General features: G+C 40.2%; 1 protein-coding gene across 1 annotated transcript in view; it reads right to left on the bottom strand.

Annotated features, from left to right (window-relative positions):
- The window catches only part of col4a6 (collagen, type IV, alpha 6), a 182,317-nt gene that overhangs the window by 33,396 nt on the left and 122,409 nt on the right, over positions 1–26,512 (bottom strand). The window contains exons 5-20 of the mRNA XM_079257522.1: positions 20,723–20,857; positions 19,409–19,453; positions 17,819–17,938; positions 17,446–17,505; positions 16,150–16,185; positions 15,916–15,978; positions 14,895–14,930; positions 14,689–14,730; positions 5,664–5,753; positions 2,315–2,368; positions 2,143–2,205; positions 1,946–1,990; positions 1,519–1,572; positions 706–775; positions 512–622; positions 259–408 (exon numbers count right to left, since the gene is read on the bottom strand). Coding sequence (XP_079113648.1) covers positions 259–408; positions 512–622; positions 706–775; positions 1,519–1,572; positions 1,946–1,990; positions 2,143–2,205; positions 2,315–2,368; positions 5,664–5,753; positions 14,689–14,730; positions 14,895–14,930; positions 15,916–15,978; positions 16,150–16,185; positions 17,446–17,505; positions 17,819–17,938; positions 19,409–19,453; positions 20,723–20,857 — 1,174 coding nt within the window. The remainder of the gene's footprint in view (positions 1–258; positions 409–511; positions 623–705; positions 776–1,518; positions 1,573–1,945; positions 1,991–2,142; positions 2,206–2,314; positions 2,369–5,663; positions 5,754–14,688; positions 14,731–14,894; positions 14,931–15,915; positions 15,979–16,149; positions 16,186–17,445; positions 17,506–17,818; positions 17,939–19,408; positions 19,454–20,722; positions 20,858–26,512) is intronic.

The following is a 26,512-nucleotide window of genomic DNA, read 5'->3' on the forward strand; positions in this document are numbered from 1 at the left end:
GTGAGTTTTTAAAGTCTTAGCTCTGGTGCCAAATGATGCTGAATACCTACCTACAGAGACAATGCTGTTCAATTCATTCTCTTGTATTTTAAATATTTACTTTTTTTGGTTTTTTTTTTAATCATTAAAAAGACATGAAAGCGATTTTAGTGTCAGCTTCAGACATCAAATTTAATCCCTATAGTGGGTGAAAATGTGCATCACCACCTGCAAGGGAAGGACCAGAGAGCTTTGCCTTTCACTTGTGTGTAAACATACTATAAGGCCCTGGAAGTCCAGGAAGACCAGTGGGTCCAGGAGGTCCAGGTGGTCCTTGGGGTCCTTCAGGGCCATAGCTTGGTATTCCTGCATTTCCCTTCTCTCCTTTTTGGCCTTGGATGCCAGGAAAGCCTTGAGATCCTGGCTGGCCTATATGTGTTGCATTTAGACAGAAATGGATTATTTGTGGTACAAAAAAAAGCTTCATCCACCTGGAGAGAGACTGAGCAGTTTAATAATCTGTGCACAATACCTGAACCAAAACCACCAACTCCTGGTGAGCCTGGTAGACCTGGACTTCCTGGAAATCCCTGGTCACCACGAGGTCCTAGGAAGCCACTCAAGCCAGAGTCACCAGGAGGTCCTGTAGCCAGTGATTGATAACATGAACAGCTGGTATTACGCAATAAAATATTAAGTAAAAATATAAAGGTGTGCATATGTTACCTTGAACTGCCCTGCCTTTAGTATCAAAATAAGTTGGAGGTCCTGGGGGTCCAGGTTCTCCTTGATCTCCCTGTGCGAGGTTCATGAAAGTCAGTACAAATGATCATAAACACAGCCAATGAAGAAATGAAGGTTTTGACTTTTGTACTGACTTGTAGAACAAACTCATGTGAAGCTAACCAATGTTCTGTAATGTGAATAGTCAATTAATTACACACTCTGTGTTAACTTATGAATAAAACATGATCTGACCTACAGAGATTTCATAAACAAAAGTTAAGTAAAAAGATTAAGGTAATACCAGTTAGCATTAGCTTAGCTGACCATTAAAGGTTCTATGGCCGATATTTGTGTTTGACCTCTGGTTCATAAACATACCCAGGATTGCATTCTGCAATTAGTAAACCTTGCTGTGAACTGGAAGCCAGTTATGGCTCCCAGTCTCTCTTTCTTGTCTAGTCACCACAAACCCTTCTGGCCTTACTTGCAATTTTGTGGTTATTGCTACCCTTAAGATATAGTTTCACTTTAGGAAACAGTTTACTGCAGCAAAGGTCTTAGTCCCACTGTTGAAAATAAATCCTGTAATTAAGCCGACTGCACTACATTAATGGAGGAGGGAGGAACTTTGCAAAATGCTTTTTGTCCAACCCTGAGCCCTATTAGTTGATATAGCAGGCTGTAAACATGTTTTTTTAGATACAGATGGGAACTACAACAAAATGTTATATTACGCTTTCTTCTACTGTATGTTAAACTACACTAACAAGCAGAGTACCCAAAAACACACCCCAAAACACACAATGCTTTTACCTTGGGTCCTATGTATCCTGGTTGACCAGAAAAGCCTGGATCGCCTCTATATCCCTGTAAAAGGCAAACATTTAATTCAGTTTTAATTTAGGGTTCAAATTTAAACATAATTATGGACATGTATGGACAGCACTGCAGGCTATCCCAAAAAATGTTTATGTCAGCATGAACATGTGCACGGTACAGTCAATGAATTATCAAAAAATAAGCTTACATGGGAGCTTAACGACAGAAGCACTGTTTATTGTGTTGTTTTTGCCACTATTCTTATATCCATTAATTGATTTTCTTAACTACTTGGTCTAATAAAGGGTCGCAGGGAAACTGGAGCTTATTCCAGAAATCACTGAGCAAGAAGATTCTATATATTCGTTAGGGTATATTACATTATAATAACAATTTATGGTTATACTTTGACAAAGCTTACCTGCTGTCCTGGTGCACCAGTTACTCCATTAAAACCTGGAGGGCCCTGTTTGATAAATCAAAAACACCAACAGCAGAAGAAAAAAATTTAGGGTGGGAGACAAATTTGATGGAAAACAAGAAGAAGACAGCAATGCTAAAATGAGCATTTTAGGTAATGCCTCAATGTGTCGGAAAAGAGGCAGTCAGGGGTCTTACTCTTCCGCCGGGATATCCAGGAATGCCCTTCTCTCCAGTTTCACCACGGAAGCCAAAAGGTCCCTAGAAGTAATCGTGTGAATCGTGTGATAAAGTGAAGTATTTTTGTGTTAAGTGTTAAATTTGATGGACAGTGTTCTTGTCTGTGTACGTAAATAACAGCATTACTCACAGGCTGTCCAGCGATTCCAGGGTACCCTCGGACTCCCTTTGCACCAGGTTCTCCCTTTGAAAGAGATGTAAAAAGACCAAGGTAAGCCTGACAAAGGCAGCACTGAAAACAACCAAAGAATGGAGTTTATTTGGGATTATTAGACTCTATTGACCTTCCACTATCACTGAATTAACTTACCTTTGGAAGTCCATACAAACACTAAATGTGAACAAGCCGATGGCAATCTTTCACTTTTTCAGTGTACCTCGAGATAACAACTTAATTTTCTCGTTATCTCAAGATGATGAAGAGCGTTTTCTCATGATCATAGGAGGATTATCTTGTTATCACGACAAATGAAAGTTGGTTATCCCGTGATAACGAGAAATTTATCCCGTGATCGCAAGATAACGTCGTTAAAAAACATGCGACCATGACCACTCTTGCCTTCTGTACATCTGAAAGGTCTGCAGCAGTTATATTTTCTTACTTTCCGTTGACAATTACTGCAAGTATAATTTCATAATAACTCACTCTATCTGTTGCAACATCATGGTGGATGGAAAATTAACCACCACTACCAGAGTCCTTGAGGCTTCTATGCGGTATCTTAGCCGTTCCAAGGACTGCACTCTGGGGGTCATGCTTGGTATGGTAGATCTGGGCCTGGTAGGCAAGGCTTGCTTCTGAGCTGCCATGATTAGAGCCTCTGTGCTGTCCTTCAGTCCAATTCTCTTTAAACATTGACAGAACTTGTTCATATAAGCCACTTCAGCATTGTATGCAGAGGCTAATCCTCCCATGATGTTTTCTCCATTTTATTTTCCTCTAGGCTCCAGTGCCTCAGACTCAGTGCTTTGTGATGTATTTATGGAGCTTGTGCTCACTAATCCTCAGCCTCCCTCTTTTAGCTTAGCATTTGAATTCAAAACAGTAGAAAATAAAATAGTTAATATCAAGAAACTTACCAGACCTAACGCCAAAAAGTCATTTCAAGGACTTTAACTAACAGCTCCAACGGTTTTCAGGCAGTGAGAACTTTACAAGTTTTATTTACTGTCTGCTTATGGATCAGAGATGCTCATGTCCTACTCTGACTGCAGTCTGGACCTAGATGCTGCATGATGGGTACCAAGCTGGAAGCTGCTTGAGGACCAAGCTCCTTGCGAGTCCTTTTAGACAGAGGTGGAGCCTGCAGCACCGTTTGATGAAGGGGAAAATAATAATTTGTATAGAAGAAGGATGGACCCTGTGTGCAGTCACCTGTGAGTTTCTGAAAAGCTGAGTGGGCGGTTCCCACCGTTGCCATCTTGGCATCACTTTGGGAAAATACAAAAATGGGTAAAGAGGTGGAACTGAGAAGGGAGGCTGTGAGCATGGGGTGGATGACTTACATCTATCAAACTGACCAGCCTGTAGCTAATTGAGCTAACATGGAGCAAATGGGAGCTAGCCAGCAAACAAAGGTAGGTGGGCTAAAGCTAAGCCACATTGTTACCCAGCTAAAAACTGCAGTTGTGCTACGTTCTGTTTTCTTGCAGCAGGATATTCAGTACCTGTCAATCAAAAGACAGATCCCTAACTATACTAAATGCCAGAAAGCGTCACTAAATTTGTCACTTGTTACTTTTTTCAAATGTAGTTGCTAAAGGGGTCTGAAAACTTACAAATTTTTGGAAGACTCTAATAAAACAAGTACCACAAGATATGGTTTTGCTAGTTGCTAGATGAAAAAAAATCCCAAAGGCATATACATCATTGGTCACTATTTCAGTTGGGAAATCTGGCAGAAGCAGCTGCTTGTCTGTCTCAAGCTATGTTGTCACTAAAACTATTTCAATTCCACATTCGGCATCAGGCATCTTAACGGATTAACTCATATAAGAAGTACACTTTCCAACAAACCTGCATTCCTTTGTCTCCTTTGGGAAAACCCAAAAACTCCACAGCACCATTGATCATTGGCTGACCAGGGTCACCGGGCAAACCCACGTCGCCCTGAATACCGTAACCATGGAAGAGAGAACTTTTTACATCAGCGGATTGCTGGTGTTTTGATGAGACGGTGGCGGCGGGATAAGGAGGAGTAAAGGTGTTGGAAAGCGTAAAGAGTAAAACGAAGTTTAAAAAAGGGGGAAGGACTTCTGAATGGAGGATGAACTCCATGGATCTGTGGGAGACTCCTATGAAGCCTCTGAACAGACTGGGAGTATCCAAAGGGAGGAGAAGAGAGAGCAGAGTTGACAAGAGGCTGGCTGTCTGGAATTGATTCCTTTACTATATCAAGGTTTATTGTTTTGACTTGGCACATTTACACACAAACTGGGCCCCCCATATTGGAACCACTGGCCTAGTAAAAGAAAAAAAATGGGTTTCTCTCCCACATTTTTAGAAAGGGTTTTACAGTTTTCTTGTGACAATCCTGAGTGTTTATGTAAATCAGGGGTGTTGAGCACCTCGAGGGCCACAATCCTGCAAATTTTCATGTATCCCTGATCCAAAACCCCCCACTCAAATGGATCAGTCAGTGTGCTGAACTTCATTGGCTGTTAGATCTATTTAATCTGAGCCAGGTGTGTCGGAAAGGGGATACATGAAAAACCTGCAGGACAGGACTGACTTTGGACACCACTGATGTAAACAACATCAACTTTCTTCCGACATGGTGGACAAACCCACCGTGATTTTACATGTGTGTTTTAAATTGTCATGTTTTGAATAAAGGCTTGAATAAAACTGACATGTGGATCTTTAAAATAACTCCTTAGTGTTTTTATTAGTATAAATTATTTCCAGCTGACTGAGCAGCTCCCATCCAATGCATTAATTACTGCAGAAGCCACGCCCACCCGCTAACCCATAAGCCCTGCCCCCAAACCCTCGCCCTGACCACCTGAAGTGTGTGTAGGTAGAGTTGGAGCCCAAATCAGATCACACAGATATATAACAGAATATCAGAGACTTTAAATTTAAATGAGAAACATGATCTGGGTGCGCTTGTTTTGCAGCATTGTGATTAGAAAATGTATTTTACAAACATTAAAGCTTATAAACAATATTTTTTAAAGCAAACTCCAGGGAAAAAAAAACTGTGCATTTGCCTCAGTGATTGACCAGTTCCTCTTTCACCACTCCCAAACTCTCCTCCTCATTCTGTTCTTTACATCCTCCCTTCTTCCATGGTCGTAAAGTTTGCTGCAATCACTGCTCCTCTTCCTCTGTCAACCTCAACAACCTGCTTTGTGCTGCGCAGTTGACCTTTATTTCTTCCATTTTACCTTTGAAGTGCCACCACATCCATGTGTGTGTCTGTGTGTCCGTTTGCTGTTTAAGCTCTACAACCTCTTCCCTTCCCTCGCTGTGTTACCTTATCTCCTTTGTAGATAGTGAGAGTTTTTTCGGCTCCTAGCAACTGGTCACCGGGAGAACCACCGGGTCCGGGAAGACCCACGTCGCCCTGAAGTCCGAAATACATACAACACACTGTTAGCCAATTGGGAGGGTGGAGGAGGCAGAAACGGGAAGAGAGGAAATGAAAAAGAATAGAACTGTAAGAAAGAAAAGGTGGAATAGATGTAAATAGTGTTGATTAAAAATATGAGTAAAACAAGAATTAAAAATGATTTTTTAAATGAGTTTTTTAGTTAGAAAGGGGGGATGGGAACATGTCACTATTTTATTATTTTAGCTTCTCTTTTAACATCACATTTAATAACTGAGGAGAGCAGCTGGTGGCTTTTAAACACCAACTCAGAAAACGCAGAAGAAAATGCAGAAGAACAAACGTTGAACTTTCAGTAGCCAGGAGATGCAGCATCAATTCTGAGTTCAGGCAAACATTTCCACGGTTTAGCTTAATGCTCCAGCCGGAGCTGTGGCCGTAAGGTCGTTGGTGCCTATCATGGCGGTAATCCCAGGACTCGTTGGTGGACACCAGCAGTGAGGGATGCCGTCAAGCTGAAGAAGGAGTCCTATTGGGCCTTCTTGGCCTGTGGGACTCTGGAGGCAGCTGATGGGTACCGGCGGGCTAAGCGGCATGCGGCTTCGGCTGTTGCCGAGGCAAAAACTCGGGCATGGGAGGAGTTCGGCGAGGTCATGGAGAAAGACTTCCATACGGCTTCGAGGCGATTCTGATCCACCATCCGGCGGCTCAGGAGGGGTAAGCAGTGCTCCGTCAACACTGTGTAAAGTGGAGATGGGGAGCTGCTGACCTCAACTCGGGACGTAGTGGGTCAGTGGGAGGAATACTTCGAAGACCTCCTCAATCCTACCAACACAACTTTCGATGAGGAAGCAGAGATGGTGGACTCAGGGGTGGACTCTCCTATCTCTGGGGCTGAAGTCGCTGAGGTGGTCAAAAAGTTCCTTGGTGGCAAGGCCCCGGGGGTGGATGAGATCCACCCGGAGTTCCTTAAGGCTCTGGATGCTGTGGGGCTGTCCTGGCTGACACGCCTCTGCAGCATCGTGTGGACATCAGGGGCAGTGCCACTGGATTGGCAGACTGGGGTGGTGGTCCCCCTTTTTAAGAAGGAGGGTGTGTTCCAATTACAGGGGAATCACACTCCTCAGCCTCCCTGGGATTTATTCATGGGTCCTGGAGAGGAGGGTCCGCCGGATAGTCTAATCTCGGATTGAGGAGGAGCAGTGTGGTTTTCGTCCTGGTCGCGGAACAGTGGACCAGCTCTATACCCTCTTTGGGGTCCTGGAGGGGGCATGAGAGTTTGCCCAACCAGTCTACATGTGCTTTGTGGACCTGGAGAAGGCGTTCGACCGTGTCCCCCGGGGGCTCCTGTGGGGGGTACTCTGGGAGTATGGGGTACCGGACCCCTCGTACGAGTTGTCCGGTCCCTGTACGACAGGTGTCAGAGCGTGGTCCACATTGCCGGTAGTAAGTCGGATTCGTTTCCTGTGAGGGTTGGACACCGCCAACGCTGCCCTTCATCACCGATACTGTTAATAACTTATATGGACAGAATTTCTAGTTGTATAATATAATATAATATAATATAATATAATATAATATAATATAATATAATATAATATTAATTTTGAACCCTGATTTGAAATGGTTTTTTAAAGAATACTCAAACATGCTACAGCTCCAGGTTATTGTAATTCCTCATCATATTGTCCAGTAAGTGGTCATTCAGCATTAAATTGTCCTCTTTTGCATCGTCTCTACTTGTTTGAAACATTATCCTTCAAATATGAAACTGCATATGAATATAGCTGCTGTTTAAAAAGAACTAAAACCTAACTTGTTTCACAATAATTTCAATTAAATATGACACTTAGATTATTTTTAATTGTTGCATTCTGCTTTGTAAAACGTTTTATGGCATTTTATGGATCTTTTTCATGAGGTTTATGAAGTTTAATTCCCCATTACTTATTCTATCATTAATTAAAAAATAATATATTTAATTAATATGAATTCAACCAATTTTGGAATAGTTGGAAGTACATCAGCCAACATTATAAATGAGATTTATCAAAAGTTTTTTCCATTGACATCGCAAACAATATCTTCCAGACACGCAGGGATGTCACTCGTCTTGTTACTGAACTTTATCATGATAAGGACAGATGGCTTTTTCTTTTCTTTGTGCCACTTTGTGTCATATGAGATATGACACCTTCACTTTAATATTTGAGCACATCAACAACTAAAAATTAAGATTTTGTCAAGTTTTGATGAGAAACAAAGTCACACAAATGAAAGTATAAAAAAAGGTGGAAATGCAAAGAGAAGATCAAAAATAGAAAAGGGATGAGAGTTTAGAGGCATTTTATCTTCAGTTTCTTATAAATTCTAGTAAATTTCCAGACTCGGGCTAAACGAAGAGACTTTAAACTTTTACATTTATAATTAAGAAACTTAATTTTTTGATCCTACAAAAAATATACAAACTGTATACATATATTTCATCAGGCTAGAGTAGATCTCGTCTTGCACATTCACCTCAAAAACTCTAAAGCTGTCTGAGTTCAGTGTGTGAAGACTGGTTGAGTGGAACATGCATGCAGTCTGTGAGGAAGATGACTGTTAGTACTTGTGTGTTCAAATGAGTTGGGTGGGTTGGTGGGGTGTGAGGAGGCAAGGAGCAGGCAAATGAAATCCCAGGATCCCCCACCAGATGCACAAATGTGATCAGCTTGGGTCATTGAAGTGATGACAAGAAGTAGGAGCGAGTGATTCCAGCACCCAGGTACGGTCCACAGCTTCTCCTCCAGAGCGACAGCTCAGAAGTGGAAAACTTTCAAATAATGCTCATCATTGATTTGGGAGGTGAAACTTCTGGCCACCATGAAAGTATATTTATTTATGTTTTTATTTTGTTCAATTAAAAAAATGTAGTTTCTACATGTAAAACCTCTGAGCTGTCATCCAGCAGTAGAAAAACAGTGTGTGATGCCTCTGGACAACTCACAACTCCCCAAACTGAAGAAGCAAGAAATCACCTCTAAAATGACCCCAAATGTCCTTTTTCTTTGCTTCTCTCTATGCTTCTCTCCTGGAGGTTGTGTTTGTCTCGGCAGCAGCGTGGATCATTCAAAAGAACAAACCAGACTGAATCAAGCAGAGATTTGTGTGATTTTTTTTTATCGTACAGGAAAAAGATGCAACAATCCATTGAGTAAAAGAGTCAGTTAGAGGATGGAGGGACACAAGCGGCGTGTGGGGTTAAAAGGGGGAAAGAGCTGGATGGATAAAGTGCAAGTCAAGAAGCCACCAAAACATCAGCATGCACAGTGTTACCATATTTCCAATAAACACCTTGTTTCTTTACAGAGATACACACAAGCAGGCACACACAACCATACATGCAGACAGACAGAACCCAGCAAAAGATCTTCAAGCCTGCTGTTTTTATGTGCTAATATTACATAAAGTGTAAAACAAAACTCTAAAAACAAAGTTCTTTAAAGGACAACATAAAGTCTTACTTTCATGTCTGTGTTCATTCAGAATAATAACTCCATATAATCACAGGCTTCCAGTTTCTAGAGGCGGTGAAGTCTAAATCTGTCAGCATTCAACTGTTACACCCATTTACTGTGAAGTAAACGTTTCAAAGTCTGATTTATCACCTGAGAGTATAGTTTTTAATCATTGCCACCATTCTGTGAAGTCCTATAAAACTGAAATAGGATTGAGCACTTGGTGTGTGTGCTTATGTTGATGTATGTCACTGTGGAACAGACCTTTGCCTTTTATCGATAGAGTCATGTGAAAAAACACAGCAAGCTCTCCTGTAGGACACATTAACACCAGGACAACAGATTTTTTTGATCTGGCATTGAAATCTAAGAAATTTCTCGCCTTGCTTTGGGTTGACTTGCCTTTACACAGCACTTACTAAAGCAGGTCAAACCACAGGGACAACGGCACAGATACACCAACTGCTTGCTAGGTGGAAATATTCCAACAACTATAAATGGCCACTGAGCAAAGAAGAAAGACAAAAACTTGGTTTATTAATTGGCCATGACGGTAAATAATTTATTGCAAGTAAACAAGGGTTTGGGTTTCTGTTTATTCACAGAAATGTGTTCAGCATAAGCAGCAGGAGAGGCAGCCAGGCATCCAGCATGGTGCACTACTAAACACACTTCATCATTCCTATGTCACTTCCTATGTTACTTCCTATGTCACTTCCTACATCACTTCCTATGTCACTTCCTACGTCACTTCCTACATCACTTCCTATGTCACTTCCTATGCCACTTCCTATGTTACTTCCTATGTCACTTCCTACATCACTTCCTACATCACTTCCTTCGTCACTTCCTATGTCACTTCCTACATCACTTCCTATGTCACTTCCTACATCACTTCCTTTGTCACTTCCTATGTCACTTCCTACATCACTTCCTATGTCACTTCCTATGCCACTTCCTATGTTACCTCCTATGTCACTTCCTACATCACTTCCTATGTCACTTCCTACATCACTTCCTACGTCACTTCCTGCATCACTTCCTACGTCACTTCCTACATCACTTCCTACGTCACTTCCTATGTCACTTCCTACATCACTTCCTATGTCACTTCCTATGCCCCTTCCTATGTCACTTCCTACATCACTTCCTATGTCACTTCCTATGTCACTTCCTACATCACTTCCTATGTCACTTCCTACATCACTTCCTATGTCACTTCCTATGCAACTTCCTATGTTACCTCCTATGTCACTTACTACATCACTTCCTACATCACTTCCTATGTCACTTCCTATGCCACTTCCTATGTTACCTCCTATGTCACTTCCTGCATCACTTCCTACGTCACTTCCTATGTCACTTCCTACATCACTTCCTATGTCACTTCCTGCATCACTTCCTACGTCACTTCCTACATCACTTCCTACGTCACTTCCTACATCATTTCCTATGTCACTTCCTGCATCACTTCCTACGTCACTTCCTACATCACTTCCTACGTCACTTACTATGTCACTTCCTACATCACTTCCTACATCACTTCCTATGTCACTTCCTATGCCACTTCCTATGTTACCTCCTATGTTACTTCCTATGTCACTTCCTATGTCACTTCCTACGTCACTTCCTACATCACTTCCTATGTCACTTCCTATGCCACTTCCTATGTTACTTCCTACATCACTTCCTACATCACTTCCTTCGTCACTTCCTATGTCACTTCCTACATCACTTCCTATGTCACTTCCTACATCACTTCCTTTGTCACTTCCTATGTCACTTCCTACATCACTTCCTATGTCACTTCCTATGCCACTTCCTATGTTACCTCCTATGTGACTTACTACATCACTTCCTACATCACTTCCTATGCCACTTCCTATGTTACTTCCTATGTTACTTCCTATGTCACTTCCTACATCACTTCCTACGTCACTTCCTATGTCACTTTCTACATCACTTCCTATGCCACTTCCTATGTTACCTCCTATGTCACTTACTACATCACTTCCTACATCACTTCCTACGTCACTTCCTATGTCACTTCCTACATCACTTCCTATGTCACTTCCTACATCACTTCCTACATCACTTCCTATGTTACTTCCTATGTCACTTCCTACATCACTTCCTATGTCACTTCCTATGTCACTTCCTACATCACTTCCTATGTCACTTCCTACATCACTTCCTATGTCACTTCCTATGTCACTTCCTATGTCACTTCCTACATCACTTCCTATGCCACTTCCTATGTTTCTTCCTATGTCACTTCCTACATCACTTCCTATGTCACTTCCTATGCCACTTCCTATGTTACCTCCTATGTCACTTACTACATCACTTCCTACATCACTTCCTATGTCACTTCCTATGCCACTTCCTATGTTACCTCCTATGTTACTTCCTATGTCACTTCCTATGTTACCTCCTATGTCACTTACTACATCACTTCCTACATCACTTCCTATGCCACTTCCTATGTTACTTCCTATGTTACTTCCTATGTCACTTCCTACATCACTTCCTATGTCACTTTCTACATCACTTCCTATGTCACTTCCTATGCCACTTCCTATGTTACCTCCTATGTCACTTACTACATCACTTCCTACGTCACTTCCTTCGTCACTTCCTATGTCACTTCCTACATCACTTCCTATGTCACTTCCTACATCACTTCCTATGTCACTTCCTATGTTACCTCCTATGTCACTTACTACATCACTTCCTATGTCACTTCCTATGCCACTTCCTATGTTACCTCCTATGTCACTTCCTGCATCACTTCCTACGTCACTTCCTATGTCACTTCCTACATCACTTCCTGCATCACTTCCTACGTCACTTCCTACATCACTTCCTACATCACTTCCTATGTCACTTCCTGCATCACTTCCTACGTCACTTCCTACATCACTTCCTACGTCACTTACTATGTCACTTCCTACATCACTTCCTATGCCACTTCCTATGTTTCTTCCTATGTCACTTCCTACATCACTTCCTACATCACTTCCTATGTCACTTCCTACATCACTTCCTATGTCACTTCCTATGTCACTTCCTATGCCACTTCCTATGTTACCTCCTATGTCACTTACTACATCACTTCCTACATCACTTCCTATGTCACTTCCTATGCCACTTCCTATGTTACCTCCTATGTTACTTCCTATGTCACTTCCTATGTTACCTCCTATGTCACTTACTACATCACTTCCTACATCACTTCCTATGCCACTTCCTATGTTACTTCCTATGTTACTTCCTATGTCACTTCCTACATCACTTCCTATGTCACTTTCTACATCACTTCCTATGTCACTTCCTATGCCACTTCCTATGTTACCTCCTATGTCACTTACTACATCACTTCCTACATCACTTCCTACGTCACTTCCTACGTCACTTCCTACATCACTTCCTATGCCACTTCCTATGTTACCTCCTATGTTACCTCCTATGTCACTTCCTATGTTACCTCCTATGTCACTTACTACATCACTTCCTACATCACTTCCTATGTCACTTCCTATGTTACCTCCTATGTCACTTACTACATCACTTCCTACATCACTTCCTATGCCACTTCCTATGTTACTTCCTATGTTACTTCCTATGTCACTTCCTACATCACTTCCTATGTCACTTTCTACATCACTTCCTATGTCACTTCCTATGCCACTTCCTATGTTACCTCCTATGTCACTTACTACATCACTTCCTACATCACTTCCTACATCACTTCCTATGCCACTTCCTATGTTACTTCCTATGTCACTTCCTACATCACTTACTACATCACTTCCTATGTCACTTCCTACATCACTTCCTATGTCACTTCCTACATCACTTCCTATGTCACTTCCTATGTTACCTCCTATGTCACTTACTACATCACTTCCTACATCACTTCCTATGTCACTTCCTATGCCACTTCCTATGTTACCTCCTATGTCACTTCCTGCATCACTTCCTACGTCACTTCCTATGTCACTTCCTACATCACTTCCTGCATCACTTCCTACGTCACTTCCTACATCACTTCCTACATCACTTCCTACATCACTTCCTATGTCACTTCCTGCATCACTTCCTACGTCACTTCCTACATCACTTCCTACGTCACTTACTATGTCACTTCCTACATCACTTCCTATGTCACTTCCTACATCACTTCCTATGTCACTTCCTATGCGACTTCCTATGTTACCTCCTATGTTACTTCCTATGTCACTTCCTATGTTACCTCCTATGTCACTTACTACATCACTTCCTACATCACTTCCTATGCCACTTCCTATGTTACTTCCTATGTTACTTCCTATGTCACTTCCTACATCACTTCCTACATCACTTCCTACGTCACTTCCTACATCACTTCCTATGTCACTTTCTACATCACTTCCTATGTTACCTCCTATGTCACTTACTACATCACTTCCTACATCACTTCCTACGTCACTTCCTATGTCACTTCCTACATCACTTCCTATGTCACTTCCTACATCACTTCCTACATCACTTCCTACGTCACTTCCTATGTCACTTCCTACATCACTTCCTATGTCACTTCCTACATCACTTCCTACGTCACTTCCTGCATCACTTCCTACACCACTTCCTATGTCACTTATTACATCACTTCCTACGTCACTTCCTAGGTCACTACCTAGGTCACTTCCTAGGTCACTTCCTACAACACTTCCCATATTTCACTTCCTACATCACTTCTTATGTCATTTACTATATCACTTCCTATGTCACTTATTACATCACTTCCTATGTCACTAATTACATGACTTCCTATGTCACTGCCTCTGTTTGGTTCACTGGATGGTCTGTTTAATTTCATTCTGTAAACAAACTGCACCAAGATCCACTTGCAAGCAAACTCTAACCCCTGGTTTTCAAGGAGTTTGAGTCCCAGTTTGGTTCTTTGGTCCATCTTACAGTGTCAATATGCCTTCGCAACACTCCATAGTGCACCAGATTTCTTTTAAAGCAGACTAAACAGCGACAGTTTTCTATGATCCCTGCTGATGTCTTTCCTCCTTGGCATTGTGTTAACACACACCTGAATGCTGCGCCAGGACTATTATAAATGACTATGTTTCATGTGTTGATGTTCACCTGTGAATGGACGTTAAATCCAAAGGAAGTAATCATTCAAAGACCTGGGTATTTTTAAGAATCTTGGATTGAGAGTGTGCGTACAATTTTCACATGACTCTACCTCGAAAAGGAGCTCAACCAAAGAGCGAGATGTGGCAAAACTGGTGAAACAAATCCTTCACTCCATTGATGAAAATTAAATCTGCTAATTGTTTTTCTGTCTTGAAAAATTCAGCACAGAGAGCTGAGCAACGTACCTGCTGAATTTATATAGACAAGAGAAAAAAATGTGCAGGTGTGAACTGACTTCCTCATCTAACAAAGCATACCTTGTCTCCTTTCTCTCCGAGATATCCATCACTACGGCTTCCCTAAAAACAAAAGTGGTTAGTAACATGTTTTCACACAATAATTAGAAGAGCCAGCTGTAATAAAGCTTTTGTTCATATACCAATACACATGTAAACCATCCTGAATGCTTTACTACCTTATGACTGATATGTCCTTAGAGTTGACACGGTATTCCTGAACTTACCATTGGCCCTGGGGGACCAGGAGGACCGGGTAGGCCCTTAAAAGAAACAGATCAGACTCAGTTGCACATATTAAAATCAACAGATCATAAGTCAATATCCTACAGAAGGACTAAAACAAAACAAAAAAAAAACAACTCATCTGTTATTCTGAATATTTAATGTAACACAACACAAAAGCCAAACATCTGCATTATCATACGTGTTATATCCGATAAAAGTCTTCATTAATAGTCTCATTAACTAATTGTTGAATTAATAAAGAGGAAAGTTTCCTATTTGCAGGGTAAGAGGTGACCATGGGTGCCATGTAGTCGCTGAAGCTCACTATAATAAGCCAAACCTTTATTAGAGCACAACCAATTTCTACGAGACACAGTTGGATATTTAAAGCCAATAGATGGAAATGGTTCTGAAAATGACCAAGAAAAGTAAACTAAAAATTAATATATTTTGTTCTATTTTATTTAACTTTCTTTTTATCACTTTATACTATACTGTATGAGTTTCAAATAAGCTTTAAAGTTGGCTGTGAGCTGACTTGTTGGGTTAGTTTACATGATTTTTACCTAATTTAAAGGTTTTTTGTGGAGTATGTGTAAAGTTTAAACGGTTGTTTGCATCCTAAACATGGTAGTTCAGTCTGTAGAGTATAAATTGGCCTTTACCGTTCTTTTCCTCACAACATTTTGCCAGTTTTTATTTAACTTTTCATATCATTCAAATTTTGTTGATCCAGCTAATCAATGTCATTTTTATCTATCATGAAAAGGGCATGTTGATATTTTTATAAGCATCTGTAAACACAAGGAAAATGGCAGATGGTTAGGGTTAGGGTCTTGGTTACAACTCATAAGTAAATACTTTAATGTCAATTCAATTCAACCTGCTATGCAGATAGACATTTTCATTTCACTTTATCTGAATAAACTTGAGTTTAAAGTGATGAAGTTGCTTTGCATGATGACAAGTTGCAGGTGTATTTCTTTCAAAGAAGAAAACAAGAGTTTAGAGTTTACATACGGGGTATCCATCAGGTCCTCTTGGACCGGGTAATCCAGGCTGACCAACAGGGCCTGAGATACCCTGGAAGGGGGAAGAGCACACAACCATCAATATTTCTGAACTTTAATATTAACTTACTGATTTACATGAAAGCTAATGTTAGCATATAGCATGCAATCTTGGCATTTACAGTTCAGAAAACATTTTAGCGGTTTTGTTTATGTTTATCTGTAAAAGAAATGAAAGTCTTACTGGTGGACCACTGGGTCCTCGAATACCTGGTAAATTCTAAATAAGAAAATAAGAAAAAAACAGATTACTGAAAAAGCAACTTAACATTTTATTTGTACATGTTCATTACAGGGATTAAAAGGACTGAGACTTCCATCAGTATTCTTACAAATATCAAACATCATGACAACAAACCATGATGCAGGAAAGTCTATTATTTAGCTCTTCTCAACAAATCTCCATTAAAACCTCTCATTCATTATATTTATATCACTATAATCCCTGTATCTACATTTCACATGTTACATAAAGAGATTGTGGACAATAAACAGATTAAAACAGACCATCATAAACTACACTGCAAGGAGCTAACAGAGCCTGCTAATGTTAGCTAGTTCTAGCTGGAGCTAATGTTAGCAACTCAATGTTGTGATTTTTTAATGCTGACATTACTTCGTCAGCTCCAAAAATGAAGTTGCTTGTTTTACTTACTGCCTAAACTGCAGAACTAAGAAAAAAAGGGTATAATATCACAGGAGCTATATTGAACATTGAACATTAACAGTAAATATTAGGGTTAAGTTAGCATGCAGAGTACATGTGAATTACATACATTTTTACATTGCAGAGATCTTACACTTTTAAAAACTGTACTAAAGCTGATATCCCAACACTTCTCTATAGTGAACACAATAGTGCAGGGGTGTCAATCTCCTGTCGTCAAGGGCTGGTATCTGGGAAGTTGTATTTTTCCCTCTACCGATACGGTTGATTTAAATCAAATGGATCCAGCAGCTTCTTGTCAACCTTTTTATGAATTTCGGTCAGCTGTGTTGGAGCATGGAGACATCAAAATCCTGCAAGACACCCTCAAGGATTGAAATTTGACACCTGTGGTATAGTGAGTAGACATTTTGAACACAGTCTTGATTTCAGGCTCAGATGACTCAGGTGACCAGAAGGTTGGATACTGGACTCTCCTTTCCTCCAGCGTCGCCATCACTGGTGTTTGAATGAGTACGAATGTTTTGGAGGTGGTTGGGGAGGCTGTTGGTGCATATTGATTGCCACTTTTCTTTCAGTCTGCCTCCATGTAGTTAACTATCACCAATATGAATGAGGAGTGGATGAGTAACTGATCAAATGTAAGAGTATTGAGCGATCCACAAGAAAGTGAAATATACATCTAATCCATTGTTAAATTATATAACACAAAAGCTACATAGTTAAACAAGCTTGATTGAAAAAAAAATAGACTGCAACAGTCTAGTGTGAGGTCAGATATAAAAACATCAGAATGCACACATTAGACCTTACCGTATAGCCATTATCGATGTATGTAGGCTCTCCTTTCTCACCCTTTGGCCCAATTGGCCCCTGTTGGAGGTAAGGACACCATTAAGCAATTACAAGTCTCTAAGTAATTGTTTACTAAATGAATTAATCAATTCCTGCCCAATCAATTGGTTTTAGATGTTTTCCTGCTGTCGTACACCTGATTTTAGTTGAATTTATATCCACAAGCTCATCACAAGCCTGTTAATGACCCATTAATCAAATATGAGTTGGTTGAAGAAAGAAAACATCTAAAACTGGCACAGTAGTGTCAGGACAGAAATGATGGAATCTGAAAGAAAAAGTGGAGAAAAAGAAGAAAAAGAAAAGAAAAAATAAAACATCAGGAACTTACTGCACTTCCAGGGTATCCGGGTTGTCCTGTCCCATAGCCAGGCAGGCCAGGATCCCCTCTGGTCCCGTTATAGCCATCGGATCCTGTGTATCCTCTGCTACCTGGCAGCCCAGGGTGACCCTACAGGATCAGAAAGCAGAGCGGTGTAAACATCATCAAATGAATGTTCTCCCAAGATTTAATTTTCTGTTTTCGATGCTTCCGTGGTTTTTATCAGTACAGTTTTTTTTTTTTTAAATCACATGAGAGTCATCTATCAAGATTCATTTGGTCCTCAGCCAGACGGCACCAAGAGAAACCGTGAAATGCAAAATCCAGTATTAACTCTGAGGATTTTCTTTTGTAAAATAAAAAGTTGTTTTAAAAAAAAGAAAGAAGAAAGGAATCTTGCCATATTAAGAAACAAAAAAGCTCAAAAGTTAGCTGATTACCAAAATGTGTCTGGAATTACTTTTTACATTCTTTGTATCAACATGTGATTTACAAACTTGGAGATTTTCCTTTGTTAGACCCCATGTAACACACACATACACACACACACACACACACACACACACACACACCTTTTGGTTAGAAACTGAAATTATGTACTGAGTATCGTAAATTTTGACTGTACGTGTAAAATCTTTCCAGTTCTGTGAAATTTGTCAATGCAATTGGAAAAATGAAGATTTCTAAGGACCCATTTATGCTTAAACCAATTTACATATGTTGGCATGTACGTCCATTTCAAACATTCAGGCTGTGTCCGAATGTCCAACCTATTCCCTAATCCCTCATCCCTTACTACATGGGATTACACTATATAGCACAATACATCGTGTGCCTATCTTGTTGGTGATTCGGACAGCAAGCTGGTTATTTTCTCCTCGTCGCAGATCATGTGACTACAGGCTGTCGCTCCAAATCCAATCCAATTCATGTGAAAAAAAATTATTTTCTTATACTGTATTTTATTATTTCTTTGTATCATGTTTATTCAACAAATAAATATATAAAATTAATTATCTATAGTTTTTTTCTTAACCTGCTTTGACATTGGTGTCACTTCTGCCACTTTGAGCTCCTGCCCGCAATGCATTGTGGTCTATATAAACCCAACTAGTGACCATCAATGCTCACGACTTTTCAGATGCATTGCGGTTAATTTTGAGTGAACTACTTTTTTTCTCTCTGGACATTCGGACACCCTGACATAATGTTGTGGGCACTACATAGAGCATTATGTAGGGAATAGAGTGCACATTCGGACACAGCCACAGTTTATGTTAACATGGCTGTAAAGCCTCTCATCCACTAGAGGGCGGTGCAGCCTTTTACTTTGCTAACTTCAACATCAACCAGTTCACACCCAGACCCCTCCAAACTGTTCTTTGGGAGTGATCTATCCCAAAGAACCCAGGTGAGGTAAAAGGATTTTAAAAGCATATAGCTTCCATCTAAAACAAAAGACATTTTTTATGACACATTTGATCAAATCCAGTAATGAAATATAAATCCCGAAACAATCAGCAGAAAAGACGACAGAAAAATTGATGAGAGGATGCCATCACGAAAACAGCATGCTCCATTTGTTTGTGATTTACTTACAGGCACTCCATCACTTCCTTTGAATCCCGGTACTCCCATGGGTCCCTGCAGAAGTGAAACATCCACTAGGTTATATTTTATATATTTACATATCCGAACACCATCTTTGAACAGTCTTCACTCTGTATAATCTGAATGCTGAATCAGTCACTGTGTTGTGGGTTTTTAGCTACTTTCAGTTCTTTCTTTGTGTGTATGTTTCTTGTATTTTGGTTGTGAAACATGTTTTTATTTTTAGCTTGTTTGTCTCTTATTGGTGCTCCTGATGATTGTCAGCTTTGTTTCCCTGGAATGTTCTCTGTTCTGTTTCTGTAGAGGTGCAACAGTTGCTTTTCTGGTGTCTCCCTTTGGATTGAAGGACCACTGGTTTCTATCTGGGGTATCTTTATCTCCTCTTTTCTTCACACTCCTTTTAGTTTCCGCTAGCTCTCTGTCCTTCCTCTGTCCAATGCGGTTATGTGCAGCAATGTTATGTAAATTCAGTAATAAACAGTTATTAAAAATGCTATTTTTTATTATTATTAGGAGGTTCCTTATACCCATGAAGCTCTGCTTGGAAAAATAAACCCAACACCTGGTGGCTAAACATGGCATCATAACTGCAAGAGATTTCTGAAGCACATTATTTGGAGGCGGGTGAGTGTTTACTGAAGCAAGCCAGGAAAAACTGAGGTTGTGCTATTTGGTAGTTTTACACATATTACATATACAAATATAGCACATTAATAAAACCATTTTCACAACACAGGGCAGCTCTGACCTTTAGAGGTATAGACTCCACAAGGTGGAGGACACAAAGGGGACCTACTGTATGGCATAAGGCAGATAGCTACATTGAAAGGGGGCCAAAACAACATCCTGAATTATTTGTCATGTTCCTAAAACCAATCCTGGTCTACTTTTGCATCATGGAAGAGCACATTGTTGCTCCAATGAAATGATGTAAGTTGTCCCCAACAGCTTTTTGGGAGGTAGGTTGTATTAAAGTCTCATCTGTATGAATTACCCAGAAAGTCTTGCTGTGTGTGCTGGTTTGCTTTTTTCCGATTTTACTGCCATAAAGTCCTCAAACCAATGCCTACATGTAGCTGAAATGCAGCTCTAATGGAACTAATGATGCTGGCTGGGGAAGAGGTGGGCACTTTGATCAAACTGTAACCCCCTGCAACTCATCAGGTTAAACTATTGATTATTAACTTGTTGCTCAGCTACAAAATGTTCTGCTGATTAGCACATAAAAAACAAACACCATACTTTTTAATACATTAGTGTACAAATGGCAAAACATATTGATCATTTATGAGTGAAACCCACTTTGTCCCCTTTCTGCCCAGGTGGTCCTTTAATTCCAAGGTGGCCCTTCTCTCCTTTAGGTCCTTGAGGCCCTGGGACCCCCCGTGGGCCCTCTGGTCCACTTGGACCCATTGGACCGAGAGGCCCTGGATGACCCTGAAATAAAAAACAAGGCATCTAAGTGTAAATCAAACATGTACATAAGCTGCTCAGTTGGGCTCTAGTTCATCTACAGAATTAATCAGCGCTTGTCAATAAGAACAATTTATATCAAGCAAGGATTTTTTAAAGGATAAAATTGTATAAAAAATGTCCTGAAAATATCTAATTTAATTAGCTCAGCAACCCTGCAAGGTAGATGAGCCTGTTAGTGAAAACAGCTTTTCTAAATGCACAGGTAGATCCAAAAACATGGCTGGACTGCTACTTTATGGCTCCTGGATCGCACACCTCTGCAAATTATGAATATGGACTGGAAATAAAAACAAGACACACCATGTGTGCAAAATAACACAATATTTATTCAATAATGATATTATCTTGCCGACTGACTCTTGTGTTCTGAATTTTTTTTTTTTAAAATTTAAATATAAACAACAGCTCAACTTCCCTCATAGTTTCTGCCAAAAACAACTGTCCAATATTTTTTTTTATCACTATCTACGTTATTCATCATACAGTGGGGCTCCAAAGTTTGGGCACCCCTGGTAAAAATTTATTTTAATGTGCCAAAAAGAAGCTAACAAAAGATGGAACATCTCCAAAAGGCGTCAAATTACAGATTAGACATTCTTATACCATGTCAAAAAAAGTTTGATCTTATTTCCATCATTTTAACTTTTAAAATAACAGAAAACAAAAATTGGCCTCTGCAAAAGTTTGGGCACCCTGCATAGTTAGTACCTTCTGTTCCCCCCTTTGGCAAGTATGACAGCTTGTAAACCCTTATAGTCAGCCAATAGTCTTTCGAATCTTGTTTGAGGTATCTTCACCCATTCTTCCTTGCAAAAGTCTTCCAGATCTTTGAGATTTCTGTTGATGTCTCACAGTGGTAAAAAAGTCCTTTCTAAAACCCCCATTTCTACCATTCCTTCCAGATCACTTCCAAATTTTAATGGTGTGATTTTAAGTTTGACCGAGACCCATTTTCAAAAGAAAAATCACAAAAATCTACCATGTAGTTCTTGCAAAAATATTGCAAAATAAAAAGACAAAGAGACAGTTGCACAGATAGGTGAAGGCAACAAAACCCAAATCACATCAAAAATACAAAAAAAAAAAAAAGGTTTGGCTGAAATAAACAACATTGGTCTTGGTAGGTAATGGTCAGTAGTTGTAACTATAACTTTAATTCTTAATGGCCTTCATAAGGACTTTAAAATGACATACTTAATCACCTGTAAAATAAATAATGGAAAACTTTTGAAGGGATGAGACTGTAAAAAAAAATCCACTGTGAATCTCTCATCTCCCTAATCTCCCAAATAAATTAACTTCTAGGTAAAAGACTGGATGATGGCAGCAAAAAGACAAACAGCCATTGTAGCAGGGTGCTGAGTTAGAGGTTATCAGGATTCTCCTCCATAAGGCACTCACTTTCACAGAACAACTTCAGCTACTGACAGCTGGTGATTAACTCATATTTAAGGCTGCATGGTAGGATACAGAAATGGGAGACAGACAGAAGAAGACTAAGAGAAGGGCAAATGTCGCTTTTCAGGTCGGCAGAAGGAAACAGGATCTGACTATATTCCCAAAAACCTTTGGCTGGTTTTGTTTCATTCTAAATTTCATTATCCTACAAACTTTTCAAATAGCTGATTGAAAGGCCTTCCTACTAAAACCTACATGACACTGCAAGACTTTGGAAACCCTTTTGTTTTTTATTAATGTTACAAGAAAAATGTGCTCATAAATTCCACTAATAAACACGCTGCATCGTAAAATAACCGCTACAAACATGACATTTATAGAGCTGACATGCACAAGCATATGCATGGCTAATAAAGCTCTAACTCTTCACTTCCAAATTCTTCTCTCAATTTGGCATCTGCCTTGAACCACAACTTATGAGGTTAACAACCAGACAATGAATCATCTCTTCTATGTGCCGTAAGTCTGACAATTGACAAGAAAAATTCCCCAGAACAAAAAACCAAAGTGTTGAAGTAGCTAACAGCTCAATCAATCAATGAAGCTCTCCATCAGGGACTCGGTAACTAATCCAGCCTCCACAGTATCAGCATCCAGCTTTTTCCTGTTGCCAAACTGTCTTGTGTTAAGGCTGCAGCTCAGCTTCCAGCCCTTGTGGCCTTGGGGCAGGCAGGTAAGCATAATGACAGGGCTGTGCCAGGTAAAGGCAGCCTGCCGGAGCGATCTGTCCTACAGTTCACACTCACATCTGGTTTCACCCACAGAAAATATGCAAGTCTTCCACAGAAGAGCCACTTTCTCCCATGCCTCACCTTACCCATCGCCTGTACAATGACACCACCTTTGCTTTTGAATGCAGGCCATCCATTCAGCCTTAGACTTATCTCTCCTTTTATCCAACATCCCTCCACCAACTGCCTGGCACCCACTCCCCTTTCAGCCTATAACCTTTCTTCTGTCTTCATTTCATTGAAAGCACCAGCCACCTGTAAAGATCTTCACTGCGCTCGCATTTTAAAGTCTGTGTTTATGCTAAAAATCCCACATGAAGACATTCTACAGCTCGGGATCGCCTTGTAAAAATGGCTTTGAGTTCTTTTGAGTCTTTACTTTTTGTGGCATGGGTCACTTCAAAGGACTCGGCTGTCTATCTGGTGTTCAGTAAATGAGAGGTGAAGTATAGGTAGACATCTTTCCTGATGGTTGCTTTTACCGTCCAGGTCCTGATGGCAGCTGACTCTGGGTACATTTGTAAAAGCAGACTTCCCACTGTTTGTATAAAGCTAACATGAGGATCTCTTTGATGCTTATCTGGTAAGGATCACTGACTTCATTTGACTGGATTTAAACCAATCTTTATTGGGTAACAAGGCATGAAAGCAAAACTGTAATCTGTGGAAAAGATCAAGATGAAAGAAAAGAGAGTAGATACACGAGAGGAAATGAAAAAGTTCACAACTAATAACTTCTCCGCCTAAATTAATTGATTTTAGTTGTTTTAATAAAGTTGTTTTTGCCAATACTTTGTGGCTACTTGTGCTTTACCAATGCAGGATCTCAGTAATTAAAGGTAATTAAAGTAATGGTGAAGGTGAGCAAGTTACATCATAAAGGTTTGACTGTAGGGATTTGGTCCTTTTAGGAGCAAGTCCCAAATGGCCATTTGAAGATCTAAATTACACTTCCTCACTAGCTTGCTACCCGGTTGTTTCCTTTTGAGGAGTTCACAGGTATCTCGGTATCTTAGTCATAGCAGGATAGATTGTGAGATAAAGCAATGCATTGGGGCTCCATCAGCAGTCCTGAGGGTGCTGCTGTAGTCCATTGTGATGAAGAAAGCTCGGCGCCAAAAGGCAGAGCTCTTAATCCGCCATATGTTTCATGCTGAGTCTTTAGTTCTAGTTTCCTGTTTTATTTTGTAGTTTTTCCTTTAGTTTTTAGCTCCCTTGTTTCCTGTTTTGCTTTCCTGTGCATTTGATTCACATGGACTCATGAGTAAAGTCATTTCACCTCTGTGTTGTTCTGCTTGTGTGTATATACAGTATATACTTCTGGGTTTCTGTTAGTCGTTAATGGCTCATTTATATGTGTTATCGTCATGTTTTTGCTTGTGTTAGTGTGTGTTAGTTTATCCTTAGTCTGCCTGATATTAGCCTTCTGGATTTCCATTTAGCTTGATAAAGATCTTGATTCTGCATTCCTGCTTTCCATCCTGCAATTGGGTCCACACCACCATGAATTGTGACACAATCAGCTGGCCTGTTTTGTTTATACCCTCACCTATACACATGAGATTTTCTTATAACCAAGAGAATGAAATGACATATTCAAGTGACGTAAATTAGCTTTCTTCAGAAGCTGGCTGGGCTCTGAAGTTTTTCCCTTATTGGCTACCCTATTCAAAGATGGCGATGCAACATGGTTGCCTTCAGATGGGTCCACCGCCACCTATATATTTATAAGTCATTGAAGCTATAAGAATGCGTTCACAGCATTGAATTTAGCTAATAAACCTACATTTTCCATCATGATTTAAGTTAAAGTGAAATTCTTTCCAACATGTTTGGTTTTAGTGACCAAAACTGCATGTATATATGGATGAAAAGTGCAAAAACACAGAAACATTTAAGGTTATAAAGTCATGCGTTACTGTGTAAAGGGCCTAAAATACATTCTTAGTTACCTCCCTGGAGCCCATTTTGATATTTTAAGTTGAGTTACTTTCATTGCCACAAGAGGTGAAATATTCTTTGAAAGGCATTACATGTGATGGGTTTACTTCGTAATTGTAAAAAAATAATAAAATTGTTATAGAATTCACAAAACTCACAGTAAAATGGAATAAGAATTTCTGGACCATGACATGTTTGATATGAATCAACAACAAATGTTCACATCAAGCCAATAAATACAGTAGAACAAAACTGCTGACTCATAAATTCCTATTTGTGTCAGTAATGTGGAGAAATCACACAGAGACAAACATTATCAGTGATCAGTCTCCTCTCCTACTGGCGTCTCTCCAAGTCCGGACACTGTCTCTTACCCTTGCCAGCTCTCATGTCTGTCTGTTTCAATGCCAGGTCTCCACCCGGCTCTTCCAGACCTTCCAGCCTCATCACCTTCCAGCAGACTGGTCAGTTTCTAGGGCCAAATCCCTCTCAGCACAAAGGGCACAATAGAGCCTATTCTGGGTTACTAAGCCCTTTGGACTTACTGCTCCCATTGGGCCTACCTCACTTCCTGATAGAGGAGAGTGCTTGGACAGACAGATTCTGGCTACCATGCATGTGAAAAGCAGTGTGTGTGTGCGTTGTTCATGAACGCACACACATACAAATATGAACACACACCCTCAGGCTCTCTCAGGGTTTTTTCAGGATGTATTGTGTTGAGGGCCAGAGACGACTAAGGGGAAGATTTTAGCTGTCACACCACATGCTCACTTGTGGACGATGATGGGCGAAATGTAGGGGGGGGGGGAGGTTGTCGACTGTTGGGTCTTTGGGCACACGTTTAATCAGCAGGGCAGTGCGCTAGCCTGGTAACAGTTTGGACCAAATGTAAACGCATGAATCGGCACAACCTCAAATGCCCTTGACAAAAAAGCAAAGTGACAAATTGTACTCAAATAACAGGAAAACTGATGCTGCGACACATGAAAAATGTGAAAACACTGAACTAAAGTTCAGCAGTTACACCACCATCTGTCCGCATATCAGAAAAGAGAAACTGGGAATTCTCTCTATATGGGAATGTTTAGGTTGTGTCATTGTTTTCTCCTCTTATCAGACCTTCCAACCCAAACACCTTTCTGTACCTCAGACATGTTTGTCTTGCTCAGAAATAATACAGTGACTGAGGACATGGGCGAAACAGAAACACGTGTTTTTCCGAGTTTGTTTCTTTTATAAAAAGTCTTGTAACTTTTGTTTCTCATCTGCAGTCATAAATTTTCTCAAAAATTTACTCAGCTAGGCTTTTTATGCATAAAAATACTCCAGGGACATTGGAGAATCACCCAAGACGTCTAGATTTTTGGCTTCATAAACTAGATTATAGCTTTTACTCCCATTTTAATAAATCCAATGCACAGTTTATCTTAGAAAATCGGTGAGGAGAGAAAAAAATGTGTAAACTACAAATATTCAAGGAATT

The sequence above is a fragment of the Telmatherina bonti genome (genome assembly GCF_933228915.1).
Source record: "Telmatherina bonti genome assembly, chromosome: 18".
In the NCBI taxonomy this organism is placed as follows: Eukaryota; Metazoa; Chordata; class Actinopteri; order Atheriniformes; family Telmatherinidae; genus Telmatherina; species Telmatherina bonti.